This window comes from Camelina sativa, chromosome 15 (genome assembly GCF_030686135.1).
Source record: "Camelina sativa cultivar CO46 ecotype springtype chromosome 15, ASM3068613v1".
In the NCBI taxonomy this organism is placed as follows: Eukaryota; Viridiplantae; Streptophyta; class Magnoliopsida; order Brassicales; family Brassicaceae; genus Camelina; species Camelina sativa.
This window is the reverse complement of record NC_141894.1, coordinates 31,873,646-31,895,394: the sequence shown is the minus strand read 5'-3', so window position 1 is coordinate 31,895,394 and position 21,749 is coordinate 31,873,646. Positions and strand designations below refer to the sequence as shown.

Genomic DNA, 21,749 nt, shown 5'->3' with positions numbered 1-21,749 from the left:
AGCGGGCATTTGTTTTCACCCTAAACATATGCACTCACTTCATCACACTTGTTCAATCATTTGGTTTAAGAAAGATTTAACTCCCAAAACTATGATTTTGGACTCGTTTAAACCACACAACACAGTATTACACATACAATATAAGTAAAACCTTTGAATCCAATTATAAGGTAGTTAACGCGTTCTTAAAAAAACTACATCGGTTCTTATAGCCTAAAGAGTAATCACAAGCGCTGACTTCAGTAAGAAACTTGAAAAGGGTCCCTTCTTATTATTAATTTTCTGTGGGTAACTGATAAAACAAAAATCTCAAAACAAACTTATCTCTATGAAACTGAAGAAACTACATTTGATACCAATACAACAAAAATAAATCATTTTTTTGTCCGTATAAATAGTAACCGAAAACTATATCTCAAACCTTAACAAAATGTGGTTTCTGTCTCTTTTCATTGTGTCTTATCTCTCTGCTCACTCTTCCATGAATTCTTAGCTGCATCTGCTGAAATAGCCGTCGCTCCATTGCCATCGCTGCTGCCATCTTCTCCAGGCTTTGGTTTGGAGAAGAACGGGTCCCACACATGGCCCCCCGCTTCCCGTTGGCCTTCCTCCAGCAACGCATACTTCCAGCTGTTCTCCTCCACGAAGTAGTCATACTCGGTTCGGCCCTCGATCATGTTCTTCCTTAACCGAGTCACCTTGTCTATCACAGCCTGTACAGAGACATCAAATGCATCTTTTTGCGTCTCCAGTTCTGATCTCGGGTCTGCGTAGATCAGCCTTGGGATGAGGTTGATGACATTCTCTCTCATTATCTTGACCTGCTCGGCTGGAATCTGGAGGAGTCGCTCCTCGATGCTAATGTTTCTCTTCCGAACATCATCCTCGGGGATGAACACCGAGTAGGTTGTGTAGTTCTTGGGTAGATGCCACGTGTATTGAGTGTAGGCTGAGCCCGGATGGAAGAAGACCGGTATACAACCGGCAAGCATCGAGTCAAACGCCGATCTTCGGGTGTAAGAGTCTCCCTGAGGCTGCAGACAGAAGAGAGAGCTTTGAAACATTTGCATAATGCTGCTTGGTGCATGACATTTGCTCTCCCCAAAGTCGCATTCTAGTAATTTGCCAACATTTGAGTTTCGGCATTGATCAATGATCTGCCCTCTGATGGATTTTGGATTGTCGGGTCGGGGGGCTCCTGCAAATGAGAAAAGCCATTTCCTTTCCAAATTTCTCATCCGGTCTTGCCATTCAAAAACCTCTGCGTCCTTTGCCGGGTGGAAGTAGGTTGGGTACGGGATCCCAAAATCATTTGCATTCCATGGGCTCGACTCAACCACAAGCATAGACATGTTCTTGGCAGCTGGTAAGAAGAGAAGCTTGTTGCCCCAATCAGTTTCTTCTTCAGACAACCTCCTGAAATCCCACGTTATCCTCCCAGCCACAAGGAAATGATCTTTTCCTCTCATTATTTCCCACTCAGGCCGCTTCATGAGCCAATCGACCAACTCAAGCGAAGCAGCATCCCTTCTTGAGATATTGTATCCCCACAGGTACCTAGCAATGTCGAATCCAGCATAGAACGGCACAAAGATGGCAGCAGCAAGAGAAGAATCATTCGTCAAGCACTTATACTGCTTCATCCGGTTGCTGAAAATCACATCAACAGCAAACTGATTAGTCGCGTACCAGCCTTCATCCGAGAAGACACCTTCAACATTCTCAAGCGGCGGGCCAAGGCCAGCATTGGTTGTGAACTTGCACATGTTAGTCCAGAGACTAAGCTTCTTACAGTCTCTAAGCATATCCTCATTGAACTTGGAGGGTAGATCGTGAACATAAATATACTTCCCTCCACAGGGGTCACTCTTGTTGTCTACTGTCTTCAACGCTCTTATAAACGAAAACTCCTGTTTCTGCACGCTCTCAACAACTCTAGGAGGCTTGATAAAGGTGGACGTAGAGTTAGCTACTGGAGCAGGAGGGAGTACTGGCTTATCGATGGTAACTAAAGGCTCTTTGGGAGGTTTCGACGGAGCTGCATGAGGCTCGATAGGGAACTTATCAACCCGAAGAGAGACGGATGAAGGCTGAGACTGAGCATAGCTAGGTTGCAGCTGGATCTGTTTATCAATGCTACTGCTTCCTAAGACAACAAAATGGAAGTACAACAACAATGCCCAGAAAAAGAGTGATAAAGCAACCAACACACAGATTCGATTAGTCTGATTCTTCCCATTTCCCTTCTCCATCGGCTCTGTAGGAGCAACTTCTGCAGAGCGACGCCTCATAGCAACCCTCGGAATCATAAAGAGTATACGAGATCACAACATCGGTAATAGATACAATAGATCAAACTCAACAAGCCGTAAGTTCCCAAATCCTAAAGAGCAAAACTAAGTCCTATCAAAGCTAAAAGAAGCTAACTTTGCACGAGATCGAAGTAGTTGAAGCTAAATCGTAGCTCAGGAGCTAAGAAAATTCCAGAAAAGAATCAGATTTGAGAAAATGCAGAAGTGTACAGACAAGGATCCGCTAGAGACGGGGATACGAGGAAGAAAGAAAAGATTACAGCTTTTTTGATTGATCATTCAAGGAAAGATCTAGAGAGATGTGTGAAAGTGAAGATTTTTTTAGGCCAAGATCGATGAATTTAAGACCTGGCTTTGAGCTGGTCTCATCACCGTCAATGGGGAGAAAGAGAGAAATAGTATTTGCTGTATTTGTAATTGGAAGCGCACGTTAGCCGGACGGCTAAATCTGCGCCGGCAGTTTTTTCCTTCTTCTAGTTGTCGGTGACCAGTGGGGACTTGCCACGTGTGTTGACATGTCGGTGACGTCAGCTGATAAACCCTCTATGGACTCTTTTGACTTCAACCTTGGCTGGCTCGTACTCGTAACGTGATTCCGACGAGCGTGTGGGTATGGCTCCACGTGTGATCATGTGAGTCGTTCGTAGCGTAATGTACGTTGGAAAGAGCTCAAATCGCAGAATTTGATGATGGTAAGCATAATTATAACCAAAACACGTTGTAACATGATTACTTCAAGTTCAAAAGCTCGTTGTGTAACGTCTACTATTAATTAATATTTCAATGCATGTTGAATAATTAAATTCGAAATAAGTTTTGGAACTAAAGCATTTTGTTGAGACCAAATATATCTCTCATGATGAACTACAACTACTGATTACAGTAGGTATATGAATAGCCTTTTTGCAAATCTAAACATCACATAAATAATTAAAGAGGATGTATTCAAAACAGGATTTTGGAGTATTTGTGATTTTTTTAAAAAATCCTCTGTTACTCAACTAGTGATTTTAAAATCACATCTCAAATTCACTGTTATTGAATATGAAATTTGTTAAAAATCATTCAAAATCACTCATAATCCACTGCTATTCAATCAACAATTTGCAAAAATCATAACAAATCAACTGTTATTCAAAATCAAATTTTTTAAAAAAAAAACATAATAGTGATTGTGAGAGATTTTGGATACATTTTTGTAATGAAAATCCTATTAAAATCATTCCACCTTCAGAAATGTGTTTTTGTAGGATTGGTTCCTTTACGAGTGTTTGCCAAAAAAAAAAGGTTCCTTTACGGGAAAAATGATCATAGCTTCAAGTCTTTGTGTCTTTAACTCTTTAGATGAAATAGAGTCTCTGGTTGACCACCAAACTCACCGTGAACACCTCTCGTTTAATTTGGATCCATGAACACCTCTCGTTTCTAGACTTGAATTGAAACAGTTGGGTTTAGTACACTTGGATTATGATTTATATAAATTATATAGGTTTGTCAATAAGAGTGTTCAGAAGACAAAAGCAACGAGAGGTGTTCTTTTATTATTATTCATCATTACAACTTGTTAGATTAGACCAATATTACTATTACGTACATGATGATGAATGTGTTTAAAAAATTGATGAACAATGTATTTTGTGTGAAGAATCTTTTAAAATTAACCAAAAACCCACTTAAAGTCTTACCATATCTCATCAAATCTTATCAAATCATAAACTATTTAAAAAAATATATATATAAAATAATAATAAATCCACCAAACTATCTTAAAAACTCACTCTAAATCTTCTAAAATCCAAAATATCATAAATCCTCCAAAATTCTATTTTGAATACATCCCCTAAATCTGTACTAATCATAAGACCAAAATGCTCGAAACTGACTTGTTTGTAGAGATGTCAGGCAGACATAATATGAGAAAGTGACATTCAAGTGCAAAAACCTTTTTCACCACTTTATTGTTTTGATGAGTATATAAAAAGTATTATGAGGCAATTGAAATCTTTATGTTTTGTGAGATATTAAAGGAATCTTTAAGTATTAGCGTCTATTTTTATCAGCCCCGGCTCTAAGGATGTGCGGGAGGTGCCAAAGCACCGCGTCCAACCAATTATTTTTTATTTTATAAGGTCCAAATTTACATAAATACAAATTTTAGAAAAGAAGAAAAAAGGTAGATAAGAAATGGTGGAATATTTGTCTGAAATTAGGTTAAAAGTTATATAAAATTGGGTTAAACTTGAAATATAAAGAGAGCCATTTTATTTCTAGCACATGTCAAGTTAAACATTGAGTCGGGCCTGATTTTAATGGTCGTAAATATTTATATGGTTTCGATTAGGTGGTATGTACGCAGTACGCTCGTAGAGAAGACATATTTCTACAAGTGTATATTAATGTCAAACCGAATAGGAGATTTTTCGAACTTCAAAAAATGTTTGACGTCTATGTCGGGATTTATTGTGTAAATGTTGAAGACTTTGTTAAATTTGGGCTTATTATGGACTTCTAACTAAAAACCAATTGGCAATTAGTAGATTGACTCTAACCCTTTATATATTAATGATAGTCCCTTCAAACTTCAGATGTGGGACTTGGATTGTATCCAACAATCTCCCCTTCAATCCAAGGACCACGCCTCCTCGAGATGACAACTCCATCTCGAACCGATCCCACTTGGACCGATAATAAACCCCTTCTTGGGCCCCCATTACTCGGGTTGACAAGAGGCATGTCCTTATCCACTTTTCTAAATCCACCAGGATTTTTAACCTTTGGGCTCTGATACCATGTTAGAGTAGTGTCATTATCTTGGATATAAAGACACTTAGGATACTCAACCTCCATTGGCGTCTTGTACAAGCGGTTTGATGATCTCGTGACTCTTACCAACAACCGCCCAGCAGGATCGCTTAAAGTTAACATGTCTCCCTTCATGTTTACTTCACATCCAAATTCAGTCGCTTGTCCTAGACTGATAATGTTGTGCTTCAAGTCGGGAATATAGTAAATCTCCTTGAGTGATCGCCTCTCACCCGTTTTTCCCACAAATACAATCGATCCCTTTCCAACAATGTTGACAAACGAACCATCACCAAACTTAACCTTCCCTGTGATGTTCATATCTAAGCTCGAAAAGAATTCTTTCTTTCCCGTCATGTGGTTGCTAGCACCGTTGTCAAGATACCATATACTCTCATTGTTAGTGTCATAGTTCTTGGGAAACACCTTATCCTCGTTCAAGAACACCACCTCATGAACGTAAAGTGCACCAGCTTCATGAGTTTCATTCAAATTTGTCTCTTGATGTGCAACTTCTTTCGCTTGACATGAAGATGCGTAGTGACCCGGTTTATCACATCTCCAACAGATTATTTTAGATAGATCTTTCTTTTGGTTTGATTCTGGTTTTGGTTCTGGTTCTATACTTGCTCTGTAGTATCTCCTCCACGATTCTGGCCATTGAACCTTCCTCGTCCTCTGCCTCTGCCAGAATTATCTCCACTGTAGTTACCACGACCAAAACCACCTCGACCATATCCACCACGACCATATCCTCCTCGACTGCCTCCTCTTCGACCATAACCTCCTCTGTTATAGCCTCCTCTGTTTTCTTGATATCCATCGTAGTTTCCTTGATTGTTTGAATTAGAGAACATAAGTTTTGCTTGGTCTTCACTTCGGGTCTCCTCCCCTACACACTCTTCATAAGCTTTTATGCGACCAACTATGTCTCCAAAACCGGTTTTCTTTAAGTCTAAGACTTGTTCCAATGATGCAACGATGTGAATATATTTGTGTCTTGGAAGTCCTTGTAAGAACTTCTTTACCAACTTCGATTCGTCAATGATCTCCCCCAAAGAAGCTGACTGCAATGCTAGGCCTGAGATCTTGCCAGCAAAGTCATCAACGGAGTCGGTATCGTTCATCGTCACCCGATCAAGATCTGCAAGTAGGGTTTGAAGCCTTGCTTCCTTCACACGTTCCGCACCTTGGTGACGTGCTCGTATGGCTTCCCATAGGGATTTAGCCAAACCTTGATCTCCAACTTGCAGGATGAGTGACTCGGGGATTGATTGAAACAGTAGAGCAGTTGCAACGTCGTTCATCTTCTGATCGGTGGATCCAGGATCAATAGTCTCCCACACCTCGCTAACTCGAAGCGTGATTCTCATACGCATCGACCAAACGGTATAGTTTGTCGATGTTAACATCGGACATTGGATGGATGGTGATCCAAGGTCCTTGGTTCGCGGCAACGGATTTGAGTCGTCCCCCATACTTGGTTATGAACAGCTTCTCCTTCACAACCTTGATCTGAGCTACAACCTTAGCTCTGATACCATGTTAAATTTGGGCTTATCATGGACTTATAACTAAAAACCAATTGGCAATTAGTAGATTGACTCTAACCCTTTATATATTAATGATAGTCCATTCAAACTTCAGATGTGGGACTTGGATTGTATCCAACAGACTTGAAGTGTTCAAGGTGAAGAAGACTCCACTTTCAGTGTAATCACTCATAGCCAATAATAATAAACAACCAAAAAAAAAGGGCAAAAATATAAACTTAGAAACTTTAGGAGACAAACGTGGCTTGTGGGAGTGGGGAAGTTTGTGCTCCCCAATGTTCCAACTCACATGGATACCACAAAGGCTTTGCAAGAAAATTTGATCTACTATCTTTAAATAATTGAAGAGAGTAATGGACTAGCATTAACTCTTTTCCAACAATAAAATAAAATCCAACTTTTGATTCTTTAATTATTTGTTACATTTGCTGAACATGTAAGGGTGATTCGCAAAAAGTGAGGATTCAATATTGTCCAAATTCCTAATTAAGAAATATATATGTCCTCGGAAGATTCTTCGAACGAGATCGTGGTCTTCTAATCATCTAATGGGTGAATGGAAAATGCATATTTAGAAAATAAAAGATTCTAGCTGCCTGTTATCGGAAATATATCTACTAGATTTTTATTCGTCAAATCGGTACTTAAATAGTTATAATCCCGTAGGCCGTAGCTAGATTCTAATTGGTACGTAGTACTTTATAGTTGTAATCCTAGCCTCGTAACTTTCGTCACGTTTGTCCCACTATAGTGCTACGCTATATACATGATTGGGCAATAGCATTGATCTTAATCTCAATCTTGAATAATGTGAATTGATACATGAGATGTAATCTAAAATTTGGACCACAGATAAGTAACTGAGGAAACAATTATGGACGAAAGGATAGTTCTTACTACACTTAACATGATCATCGGTTGATGGGGAGATAGATCTATACGGAATCAGTTTTCTTCAGGAACCAAGAGGAGAAGAAGAGAATGAGTACTAGAAATATGTTAAAGAGACAGACCAAACATAGCCCAACCTTAATCAACGTCATCTCCTTCTGTTTAGATCCGTCATCATCGCGGGTCATTTTAACATCTTCGATATGGAGATGGACACCGGGATCTCTTAGCTTAACCTTGCTACCGAGCAAAGCTGATCCACACGTTGCTTGAACGTTGCTGTTCACGTAGATGTTGATCCTGCAACCACTTTGACTCGCTATGTCTACATCCCTAGGTGCTACCATCACCGCCCCAACATTTCTCCCGTTCAAGTTGATTCCACCAAAATCGGATTCAGGACCAGGATACTCTCTTTCATCTTCCATTTTGGGACAAGTACTGCAAAATGATTCTGTTCTATCCCTCCAGTTTCATGATATTGGCTCTATATGCTTTGCTTGGTATTTGAGGTTTCCTAAAGTTCTTTACTGTTTTTTACAGCTAGAAGCAAAGTTATATATTCTAAGGTTTGCATAACTAGATTCCTTACCCGCCCCAACAACTCATGGGTGCCGGGTGCCAATGGCTCCATATCTATGACTAGATTCTAAAGATAGGTAGGGTATCAATGTTTCAAATCTGTACATAACCAAGTTGAATACCCTCTTGACCATGTAAAGGAAACTTCAAATCACTCAGGGTTTAAACTCTATTGCATACAGATACAAGTTGAACCATTTTTGCGCAACATACACCACCAAACTAAATGGAATTCAAAGACGAAAGCATATGGCTTTAGTTATACTCAAGAGCAAAGTAGGGACATGGAGTTCGAAACGAACCAGATACTGCATAATTTCTAAGGGGCCAAATCGCCCCATCAAGAAAGATAATGTCCCCTCTCTACTTATAATGATGTTGATGTGTTATAATTTTTTCCAGAACACAACAAAGAGGAGGACCCGTTTATTATTGACAAAAGTAAATGAAAGACATCAACATACCAAATCTGGTTTCCGCGATTTCATTGTGACACTTGCATGAAAAAATTAGTCCAGGAAAAGACCTTTGAGCAGAAGCAGCAATCAAGGATAGAAGTCTGTTGGTATCTTTTCACTGACAGTAGAACCGAAGTTAGGACCGCCCTTGCGATATTGGATAAGAAACTCAACCGGATATCCTTTCAATTTATGGGGGACAAGGTCCAAATCCTGAAACTTGAAGGCTGAAACAGCCATTGTTGTATAATAAAGAGTGAGAATCAGTCAATTCAAGGAAAATAACTCATTTTACTTCTATGAATAATGACTAACCATTGTCGGATACAAGTGTATCGGTTGTAAGTGTATTGATTTGATCCAGATTGAAGATCTGAGGAGAGGGTAAGGGGAAAGGGACTTTGTTCACCATGAAGTCCCTAGGAGCCGCCATTGCCTGGAACAGATTGTGACAGATGTGAAATTAGTATTACTTCAAGAAGAAAAGAAAAATCTTTGGAGTTTCTACTATAAAAAAGTGCACGGTTGTGATCTTTTACCTTGGCTATTGGAAATGGAAGATTCACATACCGAGGCCATTCACGAATCATATCATACATGATCTCTGCCTGCAAGAAACACATGGAAATCAAAACCACTGAGCTGCCACTGTGACAGAGAACATGAAGGATTATAAGAATTTACCAACTCATGAGTGGTAAAGACATCTGGACCACCCAATTCATATGTTTTCCCCATGCTGGAGCCATCATCCTTTAGAACTGCAACGATTGCAGCAGCAACATCAACCACATAAACAGGCTGGAATCTGCAATGGAGTTATTGTCAGGGAAGAACCAGGTCTACATTGTAAGCTACTATGAACCGGTGAATAGAGTTGCACAAAGGATGTAAGACGTACTTGGTGGTCCCACCACCTATGAGCGGAAGGAAGCCATATTTTTTAACGAACATTGACCAAGGGTTCAAGATTCTGTCTTCTGTACCAATCATGGTTGCAGGTCTCATGATGGTGGCCTAGGAAACACACATACATCAGGAACTGACTAGAAGCATACTAATGATGATAAAGACTTTATATAAACCATCCCAGGTACATTTTTTACTTTCAAAACTTTATAAGATTTTAGAATTTTCTAATAACATCATCTACGGGTTTTCCAGTTCTGAAAAAGATCTCTAAAAAAGAAGTAGGGACGTGCATATAATAAAAAACATATTATGATGATAATTACAAAAAAGAGTGTCATGTGTGCCAAAAGGCAGTATAAGTTTACCTCAGGCAGCGCACTCAAGACAGCTTCCTCAGCAGCAGCCTTTGCTCTCTGCATTCTTGAAGGAGATGACATTGAAGCTCCTAGGCAAGAAACTTGAATATACCTCATTATCCCACCGTGTTCCTTGGCCACCTGAAACAACATATCCACAAAGCCCCAAGTTAATAAGACATAACCAAAAGAGCAAGCTAATAGCAGAGCATATCCTCCTGACAGTTAAACATATGCTACTTATTTCAAAAGTAAGCAACAATCAGAGAAGCAACAAAAATGGAAACCTGTTCACCACTTTTATTGGAGACAACTCAACAGGATTCAAATACATACCAATGCAAGTTTCTCAGCAATATGATGGTTCACATCCTCAAAACTGAAATTTCTGGTCTCGTACTCTCTTCCTGAGGATTAGATTAAATATCATCCAAAAAGTAAAGGAACAGTACTGATTTTTATAAAGATTTAACAATACTTGCTAGAAAAAAATAAGATCGAACAAAAAAACTACCAATTAGATTGATAACGACATTAGCCTTGGCCATGACAGCCTTAATCGAGTCTTCATCTCTTGGATCAAATTTCATTGGTACCACCTGAAATATACAGACAAAAAAACGCACATCAAATATGCCGAGCCAAAAGCATAGTTTTCTAAAAAGATGCTTTTTGTGGCATTTCCTTGAAAGCATTAGGTTAAATAAAAGAATATATTACCTGTCCTAAATCTCCCATCAGCTTAAGATGTCGAGGAGAGTCCTCTGAGCCTCGGAAAGGAACGAGCACTTGCGATCCCATTTTAGCTGGAAGAAAATATTCACTTGATTTTAGCAAGTAACCAAAAAAAATCTGCAAATGTAAAGGAAAAAAAGATTGATACCAGATTGGTAATAACAACTGTTTAACCCAACTCACCTAGCTGCTGCACAAGATAACGACCCAGAAATCCTGTGGCTCCAAAAACTGTAGCTACAATGCCACTGGCAAAGCAAAGAAGAAATTAATATTTTCATAGACCAACATATATATTCTTTTTCTCTTAACAGAAAGCTCTCGAGAAAAATTCGCTATACTGAACTCCTAAGAGATGCTACATTCCTCTACAAAGGCAAGTAATGCACAAAAGCTACCCTCTTAAGCTCAAAACTAACAAAGATATAGAGAATAAGCTTGCTTTACCCTAGCACACAAAATAACATTTCTTATTACCATGAGAATTTTCCAGCATTCTTTAGAAACAAAACCCTAGACAAACAGAACATAAAGCTCTCGAGACATTCACTATTATACCACAGCTAGCACAAACCCCTTAAAGATAATACATTGCCTCGTAAATGAAATTGCAACTCATCCACAAAAGCTATCTTCTAAAGCTCAAAACTTAACAAAGATATACAGACTAAGCTAAGAATCCTAACACAGTAGTAATAACATTTTTCCTTCCCATGAGAATTCTCCAGAACTAAACCCTAAGAAGAGAGCAACGACATACCTAACGGAAGACCTCCCACCAGTACCCTTGCGAGCGAGGTGTCCCACGCCCCACTTATTTGCCAGGGAAGACGCATAGCGACGATTATCAGTTCCATTCACTGAAGGGTCACCATTAAAAAAAAAAATCACAAATCTCTAATTAGCGAGAGACAAAATAGGCAAGCAACCTAGATACCCAAATCGAAGAAAATATCAATTGGCGGAAACTTAACGGTGATTTGAGACTCCATAGAGCGATCTGAGAGAAGAAGATGAACAGATCGAAGCTCCTCCGGCGAGAGGCCGTTGAACTAATCTCCTGGAAACTGCTTGCATCCTTGTTCTCAGTTACACGATCGATCGAGAGACAACAAATACAGATGAGCGAGAGAGAAAGAGAGAGACCGAAGAAGAAGAGAGAAATGGGAATAGAAGATTTTGATGCATTGCGGATACAAGTGAATGGGCCTGGGCCTTAGCAAAATAAAAAAATTAGCCTCTTAAAGTAAAACCACGTCGTTTTGAATCTAATTAAGTGAAAATGCGTGTGTTACGGACGTTGTTCCACTAAATGAGAAACCGAATGTAACCGAGTCCGGCTAATGTAAAGTGTAAGACGGTTAAAAAATAGGCAGAACGCTCTTTGTTTGATGATGATTATCCTACAAAACTGAACTAATTTTGGCTCAGTGTATCTATATCCTTTGCTTTTCACGACAACAATGACGCAGTCTCTACAGAACTGATCCAGCTTTACAACATAAACCTAAGCTAAAACACGCTTAACTGAGAAATAAATTGTGTGCGGCCTGAATCTTTTAATCTCTCTTTTGGCACCGAAAACTCTGGTTGTCTTCAGTGTTCTCGATTCACCTGCACTTTATTTGTTGTACTGACAGGATCTTGAGTCCTGTGTCTTGGTTCAGACTTCAGACAGATTTTCTGATTTGTCTGAGATTCGCAGCGAGACCAGCCTTGTCCCGGTGGCTCGGCGAAGAAGTTTGCGCTCACTTATGGTACACCGATCAGAAGTCAGGTATGCCGCTGGATCTTGAGGAGTATTCAGTCACTAATCTAAGGAACATCGATGATTTATCCTCTAGAAGTCGTGTTGGTGTGTCGAATTCCGCTACAAGCCCTGCAAAAATTGTCATCCAAGTTTTTATAGGGTGAAGTAAAAGGAGAACATTTCATATGAGAAAAAAATAAGGGATCTTCATTTTGTGTGTATATACCATCGCTTAAAACCAAAACCATGTCACTATCGATCACAGTCGGGATCCGATGTGCGATAGTGCAGACAGTGCAGTCTCCGAACTCTGTTCTTAGAATCTTCTGGATGAGATTATCTGTGGCTGAGTCAACTGATGCAGTTGCTTCGTCAAGCACAAGAATTCTCGCTTGTTTAAGAAGCGCACGCCCCAGAGCTACAAGCTGCCTCTGCCCGACGCTCCAATTATCTCCATTTTCTAACACTGTATCAACAGTTCAAATCAACGAATCAAATCAGGTTCTTCAAACATTTTCCTACAAAATCTATCGCGGATGTATCACCGCGTTTTAGTTTTATACCTGGACTATCGAGTTTATGGTCTTTCGCACGAACTATGTCCCCTAGTTGTGACTTATCTAGAGCCTGACAAAAGAAAATTTTCTAACGCATTCAGAATCTAATGGTTTTCATATATGACTGAATTATTAACAGTTTATTGTACCTGCCAAACTTCTTGATCAGTATGTTCTTCGAGAGGGTCAAGGTTCCCCCGGATAGTGCCTTCAAACAAGGTGGGATCTTGCGGAATGATGCTGAGACGGCCTCGGAGATCGTGAAGGCCAATAGAAGAAATATCTATGCCATCAATGATTATTTGCCCTGCATATGGCTCTATCAGCCGGAATAGTGCTTGGATCAGGGTTGATTTACCGCTTCCTGTGCGTCCCACAATCCCGATCTTCTTGCCACCAGGGAACACACAGCTGATTCCATGAAGGACAGTTGGTAGATTCTCTCCATAGCGAACCTTTAAACAGAGAAGAAGGGGGTGAATAATGTATGAAGCTATGCAATTGGTCTGTTTCTCTAGAAGATTAAAATTTTGATTTACCTTCAAATTGTTGATCTCAATGGTTCCGTTCTCTGGCCATGTGGCCGGAGGGTGAGCATTCTCGATAAACGTAGGGGCTTCACTAGGAATTTGACTGTACTGATAGATTCTTTCAATGGAGATGATTTTGTTCTCTAGCTTACAAAAGCTAAGTATCCACCGAGAAAGTCGAGCGTTTAAATTAAGGCCATAGGTTACTGCAAGGCCAGCCATGCCTATACAAAGGTAAATATGAACTTGGTAAAAACAACAGATCTTTGACTAACGAGTTTCTGGCGGGAAATGCAGACCATGGTCTAAAGATGGAAAAGGGAGAATGAGAAAACTTACTTGGATCGATTGTTCCATGTGGAAAACTAACAAGCAGGAGCATACAGAAGGCAAAGACGAAAGTAGAGAGTAGTTCCATGCGTAAACAGAGCCACTCAATTGCAGCGATGCTGCAGAAGAAAGGGCGGGCAAAGCAGTCCAGTAAATAGAGGTTTCTCTTCATGAAACGCTTTTCTTGGCCAAACCCTCTGATTGTTGCTGCACCTGCAATTGACTCACCAAAAAGATGGATAATTGGAGATTTCTGTATGCTCACAATCCGAACCAGCTCTCTAGATGAAGCCATGTAGTATTTCTGCATTTATAAGTGAAAAAAACTTGCCGTTAAAACGTATTGCAAATAGAAAGTACCCCTGAAGTTATGAAAACACCATAGAAAGAATCTTCAAAAATTTACAGAAATTACCTGCATCCACAAGCAAGCAATGCCGGTTGGAATTACAAGAAGGAACACTTGCCATGTAACGTTTGTCATAACACCAACAATGCCGATGAGCTGTATTGTTGTGGAAGCAAATCCTCCGAGCCTAAAAGGAATATCGAGATCTACGACGCTTTGATCAATAGACACCTGAAAGGTACATAATAGCAATGAGAAATACTATGCATGAAGAGAAGACGTCATAGTCATAGTTTGATTAATTTTAAAAAGAACAAACCCGATTTAAGATTCTTCCAGCAGGAGTCGAGTCGAAAAATGACATTGGCGCTCGAAAAACACTTCTGAGCATGTTCAGAAATAACTTCTGAGCGGCTGCAAGGCCGAATGTAGCGACCAGAATAGCTCGGACAAAGATAAACACTGAGCTACCAAATGCTAGGGAAATAAACACGAGGAGAAGGACCGTGGAGCTCACTTTAGCTTGGTCGCCCTCGGTTTGCGGATTTGCCCAGGCCATCCACCAGTTACTTGCAATCTGAAGGAACTGAAACAGTGATTGTGCAATGATTATGAGTGGAATCAACAATCCTTTATAGGCTGCAGCCATATATGACCAGTACACCTTCATACTGACTCGTCCCCTCACACGTTCCTCTTCCTGAACCAGTTGTTTCTTTCTAAGCCGTTTTGCTTTCTTTTTCTCTTTGATGGCTTTCTGGTTAGACCCGGATGGCCCTTCTTGGACCTCTTTGGCTAGAATCTCAATGTTGCTCGAGGAAGCATTGGATTTCGGATTGTGTGGCAATGACTGGTCTAGAACCTGATTGCTGTCAGAATCTTCTGATGAATGACTGGGAATGTCCATTGCCTCAATAGCTTCATGATGAGCAGACACAAGAGATAAGAAATCGGTTCCTGCTTGTAGCAGTTCTTCATACTTCCCTGACTGTATAATTTGTCCATCTCTAAGTACCTGCAGATAAACAAGAAAGTTCTTGAAGCGCTTTCTTGGTGTTGTATACTTTTCTGGGTATCTTAACATATAAAAAAACTCTTGGTATAAGATTTTTGCAGAAGGACCATGTCGAAGAAGTCCTTACCAATATAAGATCCGTGGTAGGAAGAAACTCGACTTGATGAGTTACGAATATCACAGTCTTGTCTGCCAGAGCTGTCAATATATATTCCTGTAGTACGCAAATGCAAGCTTTAAGTAAAGCATGTGATCCAAGGAGATATACATACAACAAAGTGTTTGACAAAGATAGTTATTCGGTTAATCTGAGAAAACAAAAACTTCACCTTGAAGAGTTCAGAGCCAGTGTGAGCATCAACAGCACTAAAAGGGTCGTCGAGCAGATATATATCAGCATCCTGGTAAAGTGCCCTTGCGAGCTGAACTCTCTGCTTCTGACCACCGCTAAGGTTTATGCCTCTGTCACCGATGATGGTCTGATCGCCATGTGAGAAGAGTTCCAGTCCCGTTTCAATGAACAAGCGTGTATAACATTCTTGTACTTAGCCTTATCCATTGGACTGCCAAAGAGAATATTTTCTTCTATATTCCCAGACTGAATCCAGGCGGACTGTGAAACATAAGCAGCACTACCGCATATTCTGACCTGTGTATTTCAGTGTACATTTCGTGAAATTTGCTAGAGGAAAGAAATTTTTAACCCTGAAAATAATGAAGACAGATGCATGTTTTTTTGAAGGTTCTTGAAGTATTTCACTTACTTCACCCGAGATTTTAGGGATTTCTCCTAGTATACAAGAAAGAAAACTTGATTTCCCGGAACCAACGACTCCACAGACAGCTACTCGCATTCCTCTCTGAACTTTCAAGTCAATCCCAAACAAAGTCGGTCTCACCCATGAAGGATCCCACGAGAAACAACCGTCGTTGATCTCCACAGATGTATCTGACGTACCATGAGAAAGGATTATCGTAGCATCTTCCTGCAGCTCTTCCTCTAGCAGAAGTCCTGATATCCGATCAAGAGATACTTTAGTCTGAGCCATCATAGACACCAGATCAGGAAAATTCCTTAGTGGCTCCTGAAGAATCCTGAATGTTGCAAGCGCGGAGAGAACACCTCCTGCAGTGAGCTGATTTCCTAAGCCTATAGCCGTAGCAAACGTGATAGCAGCTACAAATATCGGCGAACTCCAGAATATAAATGTAATAAACGCTTGGGAGTATAAAGCCTTTCGAAGCCACTTAAACTCTGTATTCCTCATTTCCTCAAGTACAACCCGGTACCTATCCTCCCAAGCCTGCAATTTCAGAATCCTCATGTTCCTCAAACACTCGGAAGTCTTCCTCATTCGCTCATCCTTAGCAGTCATCAATTTGTCCTGATAGTCCTCTTGAATTTTCGCCAGTGGGATAGTGGCAATAATAGAGAAAACTGTGGCCACCAAAGTGGCTAAAGCTGCCAGTCCCACACTCCTGTACAAAATCCCGAGAGCAAGCACAATCTGTAGAGGAAGCATCCACATATCATGAAGGTACCAGGAGAAATCACCTACTCTCTGAACATCAACAGCCATGTAGTTCACAATTTCACCACTCGTGTGGTTCTGTTTTGTTAAACTCGAGAGTTTTAGCCCTTTTCGGTACACCATAGCCGTTAGAGCTGATCTCACATGCATCCCCATGATATCAACCCCAAGATACCATTGCCGAGTTGTTAGCGTCTCTGCAAGCTTCGCCACAAAGAAGATCCCAGCGAGAATGTAACCCTCGTTAGGGTAAGTCTCTTTCCCACCCAAATAATTAACAAAGTCATTCACCATATAAGGACCCACATAAGAAACAAGAGTGTTCAAACCAGCAAAGACTGCATTACAAGCCGCTTCTTTCCAAAACGACTTCAAGATCGCCCAAGCAAGTGAAGGAGACTTCGAAGGATTCTCAGCTTTTAACTTCTCCCATTTCAAGTTCAAGACTTTGTAATTCGTCTTTGCTCGGTCTTTAGGAGCAAGCAGAGGAATATCCTTGAGATCCAAAGGCCTCTTGGCGCCAAGTGAGAGAAGAGGGTTCAGCCACGAAAGCGTAGCGAGGCTGAACAATCCAGCGTCGCTATAAGAAGTAACATTGAGACACCCTGCTTCTTCTTCTTCAACAAGCAAAGGCTCATGAAGATAGGAACTTGTAATAATAACTCGAAGACCTGACACACCTCTGAAACCAAGGAAGCAGAGAAAAGCCAGAGCCGGAGCTGCAACAAAGTTCCCAACAGCGTGTGAAGACAAATGGTTTGAGCCGTTTGCAACAAGCTCTCTCGAGTCAATAAACAAAGCCCATAAAGAGATAAAGAATCCCACAACCCACCATAGCCTTAACAAGAAAGGGAACTTTTCCGCAAAAGTGTATTTACATCGAACAACTGAAGTGCATAACACTAACCAAGCTAGAATCTGTGTAACCGGCGACAAAACCACATAAATTTCTTCGCTTCTCTCCTTAACCACTCCAACAACATCGAACACTAACACCGAAACTTGCACGATCAGAACAAAGAAACAACAAATCACCGAGAATTTATAGCTTTTGGTGATTTCAACGTCGTGGGTTTCTCCGCCAACACCAACATTGACGACGGAACCCGAGCTCCCAACAGAATCATGTTTGAAGAACCGAGCTCGACGGAGACAGTAAAGTAAGCGTCTTGCGGAGATAACGAGAAGAGATAGTGATAAGAGGCTCAAATTGATACAGATCGAAGACGATTCCACTACTGGCAAATCGAGAAGAGCTCTCAGAGTAAAACCCATTTGTCGATTAGATTGTTATTAAAGATTGAGCTTCTGAGCTAAACAGCATTGACGAGACGAGACAAAGGGAATTATTGAACATCTAGAGGTTGCAGAGGAAGAAGAGAGCAAGCGTGAGTATGAAATAAGAAGGACAAGAGCAGAGAGTCACGATGGTGGTAGAGAGAAACGCAGAATCTGATAGACACATCGCACATGGAAACAAAAACGAGTTCACGTCAGAGTCTAACACGTCGAACAAGAACACAATTCCTTTTTTTTTTTTAATAAAATAAAAATAAAATTGAGACTTTTTTTTTTTATTTTGTTGTTGTTGTTGTTGTTGTTGTTGTTGTTGTGTTCCCATCGATGTTATCTAGAGAAGACAGAAGCAGACAAAAGCAGAACACAACCTTTTAATAAGAAAAAAACAATTACCTGTGTGAGGTATCAATTCAAAGACAATGTCGCTTCTGCTTCTGCTTCTCTTTCTCTCTCTCCTCGCCCCGAGAAGAGAGAGAGAGGAGATTCGTTGTGGGATCGCCGCCGCAAAGTAATGGAGAGGAATTTGATTTTGCTTTACCCTCTTCTTCTTCTTCGTTTCCCTCACGGATCAGTCTGAAGCTCGCTGTCCTTTTTACACATTCATCGATTGAATGTAATGTATGTATAGAGAAGATACAGTTGATATGTAGATGGATGTATATAGTAGTAGTCGTGTGGCTTTTGATCTTCTTCATATCTTTAAATAGTAATTGTTAATTGTATTCTTAAGTATTTCTTTATTAATTATTTTTTTTAATAAATGTAGAAAATTTCCTTCTTTTTGTCTGATTTGTTTCTTTTATTTTGTTTGAAAAGATTGACAAAATAGATCTCACACAACATTGTATACGGTATATATATAGTATATATGTAAATTTACATGATTAATAATTTATAATATTATTGGGACCATATCTTGTATGGGGATTTCAAAAAATTTATTATCTTATTATTTTATTAAATTTTATAATTTTTTATACTAGTTTTGGGACTAGTAAAATTTATTAATTTATTGTGTTTATTAATTTATAGAGGTTTTATTGTAGATCAGGGAAGTCCGGTTGGGTGAGACCTGGTTTATCTAAGCCAGAAATAACCAACTATAGTAATTTGTCAATTTGTCATATGCTTATTTCATTAAGAAAATAATAAATCATTATTCAGAAAAAATCCTATTATTTTTTTTTTGGGAGATTTGCTACCATAACCTATAATTTATTAGAAATCACCAAAGTAACCTATCAAGATTTCTAAAAAAATTCAGCACACATTTTTACGATATTACTCTTTTACATATTATTCATTTTCTTTCTTAACTACATAACTAATAAATATTTTAAAAGTCATCCTTTAAAATATTAAACATTCATAATTATTATTTAACCAAATTTAGAAAAGGAAATATTAAATTAAACTAATTTTCAAAATTTTAAAATGAAAATCCTTTAATCAACAAATCAAATGATAAATAAAATAATTAAAAAGAAAAAGAATAGTTTAAAATTTGAAAAATTAAATAGTCACACATGTTCAACCCATCGACAATGGCTATATCCACTTTTCAACTTCAAAAATATTAAGTATATTTAGTCTACAAACATTTTGCAGACTAACCAAATATCCACGTATGTTCGGCAGACTTCTAAAATAAAATCATCAAACTTACATTTGGTCTGCTGAAACGGATAGACATGCATAAAGTCTGCATAATTTTAACAGATTTCTTAGGTTCTTCAAGCAGACTTATAATTAGTCTGCGAATATTTGGCATACTAACAAAAAATCTGCATATTTTCAGAAGACTTCTAAAATTTAAGCATCAGACTTACATTTAGTATGCTGAAATTGATAGACATGCATAAAGTCTGCGTAATTTTAACAGATTTCTTAGGTTCTTCCAACAGACTTATAATTAGTCTGTAAATATTTGGCAGACTAACAAAAAAATCTGCATATTTTCGGCATACTTCTAAAATTTAAGCATCAGACTTATATTTAGTCTGCTGAAATTGATAGACATGCATAAAATCTGCGTAATTTTAACAGATTTCTCAGGTTCTTCCAGCAGACTTATAATTAGTCTGCGAATATTTGGCAGACTAACAAAAAATCTGCATATTTTTGGCAGACTTCTTAAATTTAAGTATCAGACTTACATTTAGTCTGATGAAATTGATAGACATGCATAAAGTCTGCGTAATTTTATCAGATTTCTTAGATTCTTCCAGCAGACTTATAATTGGTCTGCGAATATTTGGCAGACTAACAAAAAATCTGCATATTTTCGGCAGACTTCTTAAATTAAAGCATCAGGCTTACATTTAGTCTGCTGGATATGATAAACATGCATAAAGTCTGTGTATTTTTAATAGATTTCTTAGATTCTTCAAGTAGATTTTTATTTAGTCTACAAACATTCGGCATAATAATAAAAAAATCTTCGTATTTTTGGCAGACTTCTTAAATTAAATCATGATACTTACATATGGTTTGCTGAAAGTGATAGACATGAAAAAAATCTGCAGATTTTTTTTTTTTGTTTTTCCAGCAGACTTATATTTAGTCTACTAACATTTGGGTTTATATTTAGTGTACTAACATTTGGCTCATTTTTAGTAGACCTATAAATTTGTTTTTGACTTGTAAATTATATTTGACATATATATAAAGTAAATTCAGCAGATTTGGCAAACTTGACGAGTTGGTTTGCCAGTCTTTTTCAACGATCACCGACTCTATCGAACAATCTTTCACCGAAAAATTCTTAAGCCGATTAGCCTTTTGATCAGTTAGATTATGTTGGAACTAAGTCGAAAGATAAATGCGAACAGGTAATAAAATTTTTGGCTTTAAGAAGAATTAGAAGAAGATAAAAAAAAATAAAAATAAACAAGTAATAAGGATTTTAGATGGAGAAATAAAATAAGCTTTCTTCTTTTAAAGTTATGGGATAGAAGAGCAACATGAGTTTGTATATTTACATTAAAAATCAATAACATAATAATAATTTGTTTATAGTTTTGGAATTGTTTTTAAATTAATCTGATTGTAATTTTCAAATGATTTAAAGAGAATTAATACCAACTTTTTATTTTTAAATATCAAATTTTTATTATGGGTAGATTTGGAATTAAAAAAATCTGGACACAAAATGTGAGTTATCTAGGGAATAAAAAATTAATTGAGTTATCATAGTTATTTCTTATAAAAAGGAGGTTATCCTGGATAATTTTTTTTTTTTTTTTCATTACTCACAAAGATACACTCCCTATATTTTCGATTTATGATCATATGACATTCATGGTAGAAATAAATAGAAATATAGGGAATTTTTTTTATCATGAATGTCAAAATGGGATGATCAATATGTATGTAGGGATGTGACGGATGTCAAAATGGGTGAAGTCTATTAAGCATACAATGATGTGACTTTTTTAAAATAAACAATAGTATATGTATACTAACTTGTTAATTACATTTTGAATTTTACAGTTTAACTAACATACTAAATTCGGCCATAGAACTTCATAAACACTTAATTTTTATTTTTCTAATTTCGTTCATTAATTTTTTTCTTTCACAAACACACTTATTAATCGATTTATCAACTTAAAAAGTTATATCAAATAACAGCTAATAAGGAATGTAAATTTAAGAGGGGGTTATTGGTTTTATGATTTTAATGGATTTGGAAATCCAAACTAAAATCATGTGTTATTAAATCATTGATTTTAAAATACTTATCAAAATTATATGCTATTGGTTCTACGATTTACAAATAATTGT

General features: G+C 38.3%; 4 protein-coding genes across 5 annotated transcripts; all 4 read right to left on the bottom strand.

The window, feature by feature from the left end:
• Positions 1–247: 247 nt before the first annotated feature.
• On the bottom strand, positions 248–2,983 carry LOC104747828 (xyloglucan galactosyltransferase MUR3). Its single transcript, XM_010469533.3, has one exon. The coding sequence runs from the start codon at positions 2,307–2,309 to the stop codon at positions 450–452; it is 1,860 nt and encodes a 619-aa protein (XP_010467835.1). The 5' UTR covers positions 2,310–2,983; the 3' UTR covers positions 248–449.
• A 4,467-nt stretch (positions 2,984–7,450) lies between these two features.
• On the bottom strand, positions 7,451–8,127 carry LOC104747829 (uncharacterized). The gene has a single exon (XM_010469534.3). It carries the CDS (start codon positions 7,984–7,986, stop codon positions 7,603–7,605), a length of 384 nt encoding a protein of 127 aa, XP_010467836.1. The 5' UTR covers positions 7,987–8,127; the 3' UTR covers positions 7,451–7,602.
• A 245-nt stretch (positions 8,128–8,372) lies between these two features.
• On the bottom strand, positions 8,373–11,824 carry LOC104747830 (NADH dehydrogenase [ubiquinone] 1 alpha subcomplex subunit 9, mitochondrial). The gene is made up of 12 exons (XM_010469535.3): positions 11,576–11,824; positions 11,362–11,461; positions 10,785–10,849; positions 10,587–10,672; positions 10,381–10,465; positions 10,203–10,273; positions 9,876–10,007; positions 9,500–9,615; positions 9,283–9,406; positions 9,138–9,206; positions 8,914–9,034; positions 8,373–8,825 (listed from the first exon to the last, which is right to left on the bottom strand). The coding sequence occupies exons 1-12, from the start codon at positions 11,676–11,678 to the stop codon at positions 8,686–8,688; spliced, it is 1,212 nt and encodes a 403-aa protein (XP_010467837.1). The 5' UTR covers positions 11,679–11,824; the 3' UTR covers positions 8,373–8,685.
• Positions 11,825–11,970: 146 nt separating this feature from the next.
• LOC104747831 (ABC transporter C family member 5-like) lies at positions 11,971–18,653 on the bottom strand. Of its 2 annotated transcripts, none has more exons than XR_015581555.1 (12): positions 18,357–18,637; positions 15,897–18,116; positions 15,462–15,781; positions 15,260–15,346; positions 14,437–15,132; positions 14,184–14,348; positions 13,778–14,072; positions 13,448–13,662; positions 13,058–13,363; positions 12,915–12,978; positions 12,578–12,817; positions 11,971–12,480 (listed from the first exon to the last, which is right to left on the bottom strand). XR_015581555.1 is itself a non-coding variant. In XM_087486931.1 (12 exons), the coding sequence occupies exons 5-12, from the start codon at positions 15,022–15,024 to the stop codon at positions 12,368–12,370; spliced, it is 1,986 nt and encodes a 661-aa protein (XP_087343057.1). In that variant the 5' UTR covers positions 15,025–15,132; positions 15,260–15,346; positions 15,462–15,781; positions 15,897–18,116; positions 18,357–18,653; the 3' UTR covers positions 11,971–12,367. The 2 variants fall into 2 exon arrangements, 1 of the variants encoding a protein (XP_087343057.1); XM_087486931.1 differs by having other exon boundaries at positions 18,357–18,653.
• Positions 18,654–21,749: the final 3,096 nt, after the last annotated feature.

What these genes read in the sequence shown, in the direction of transcription:
- LOC104747828 (XM_010469533.3), bottom strand. Translation starts at nt 2,309, where the DNA reads ATGATTCCGAGGGTTGCTATGAGGCGTCGCTCTGCAGAAGTTGCTCCT.
- LOC104747829 (XM_010469534.3), bottom strand. Translation starts at nt 7,986, where the DNA reads ATGGAAGATGAAAGAGAGTATCCTGGTCCTGAATCCGATTTTGGTGGA.
- LOC104747830 (XM_010469535.3), bottom strand. Translation starts at nt 11,678, where the DNA reads ATGCAAGCAGTTTCCAGGAGATTAGTTCAACGGCCTCTCGCCGGAGGA. An exon ending in ATAGGTGGTGGGACCACCAA is followed by an intron (nt 9,407 to 9,499) that starts GTACGTCTTACA and finishes ACTCCATTGCAG; the next exon opens with ATTCCAGCCTGTTTATGTGG. An exon ending in TTCCATTTCCAATAGCCAAG is followed by an intron (nt 9,035 to 9,137) that starts GTAAAAGATCAC and finishes AATCTGTTCCAG; the next exon opens with GCAATGGCGGCTCCTAGGGA.
- LOC104747831 (XM_087486931.1), bottom strand. Translation starts at nt 15,024, where the DNA reads ATGGACATTCCCAGTCATTCATCAGAAGATTCTGACAGCAATCAGGTT. An exon ending in ACATGGAACAATCGATCCAA is followed by an intron (nt 13,663 to 13,777) that starts GTAAGTTTTCTC and finishes ACCTTTGTATAG; the next exon opens with GCATGGCTGGCCTTGCAGTA. An exon ending in CCATAAACTCGATAGTCCAG is followed by an intron (nt 12,818 to 12,914) that starts GTATAAAACTAA and finishes CTGTTGATACAG; the next exon opens with TGTTAGAAAATGGAGATAAT.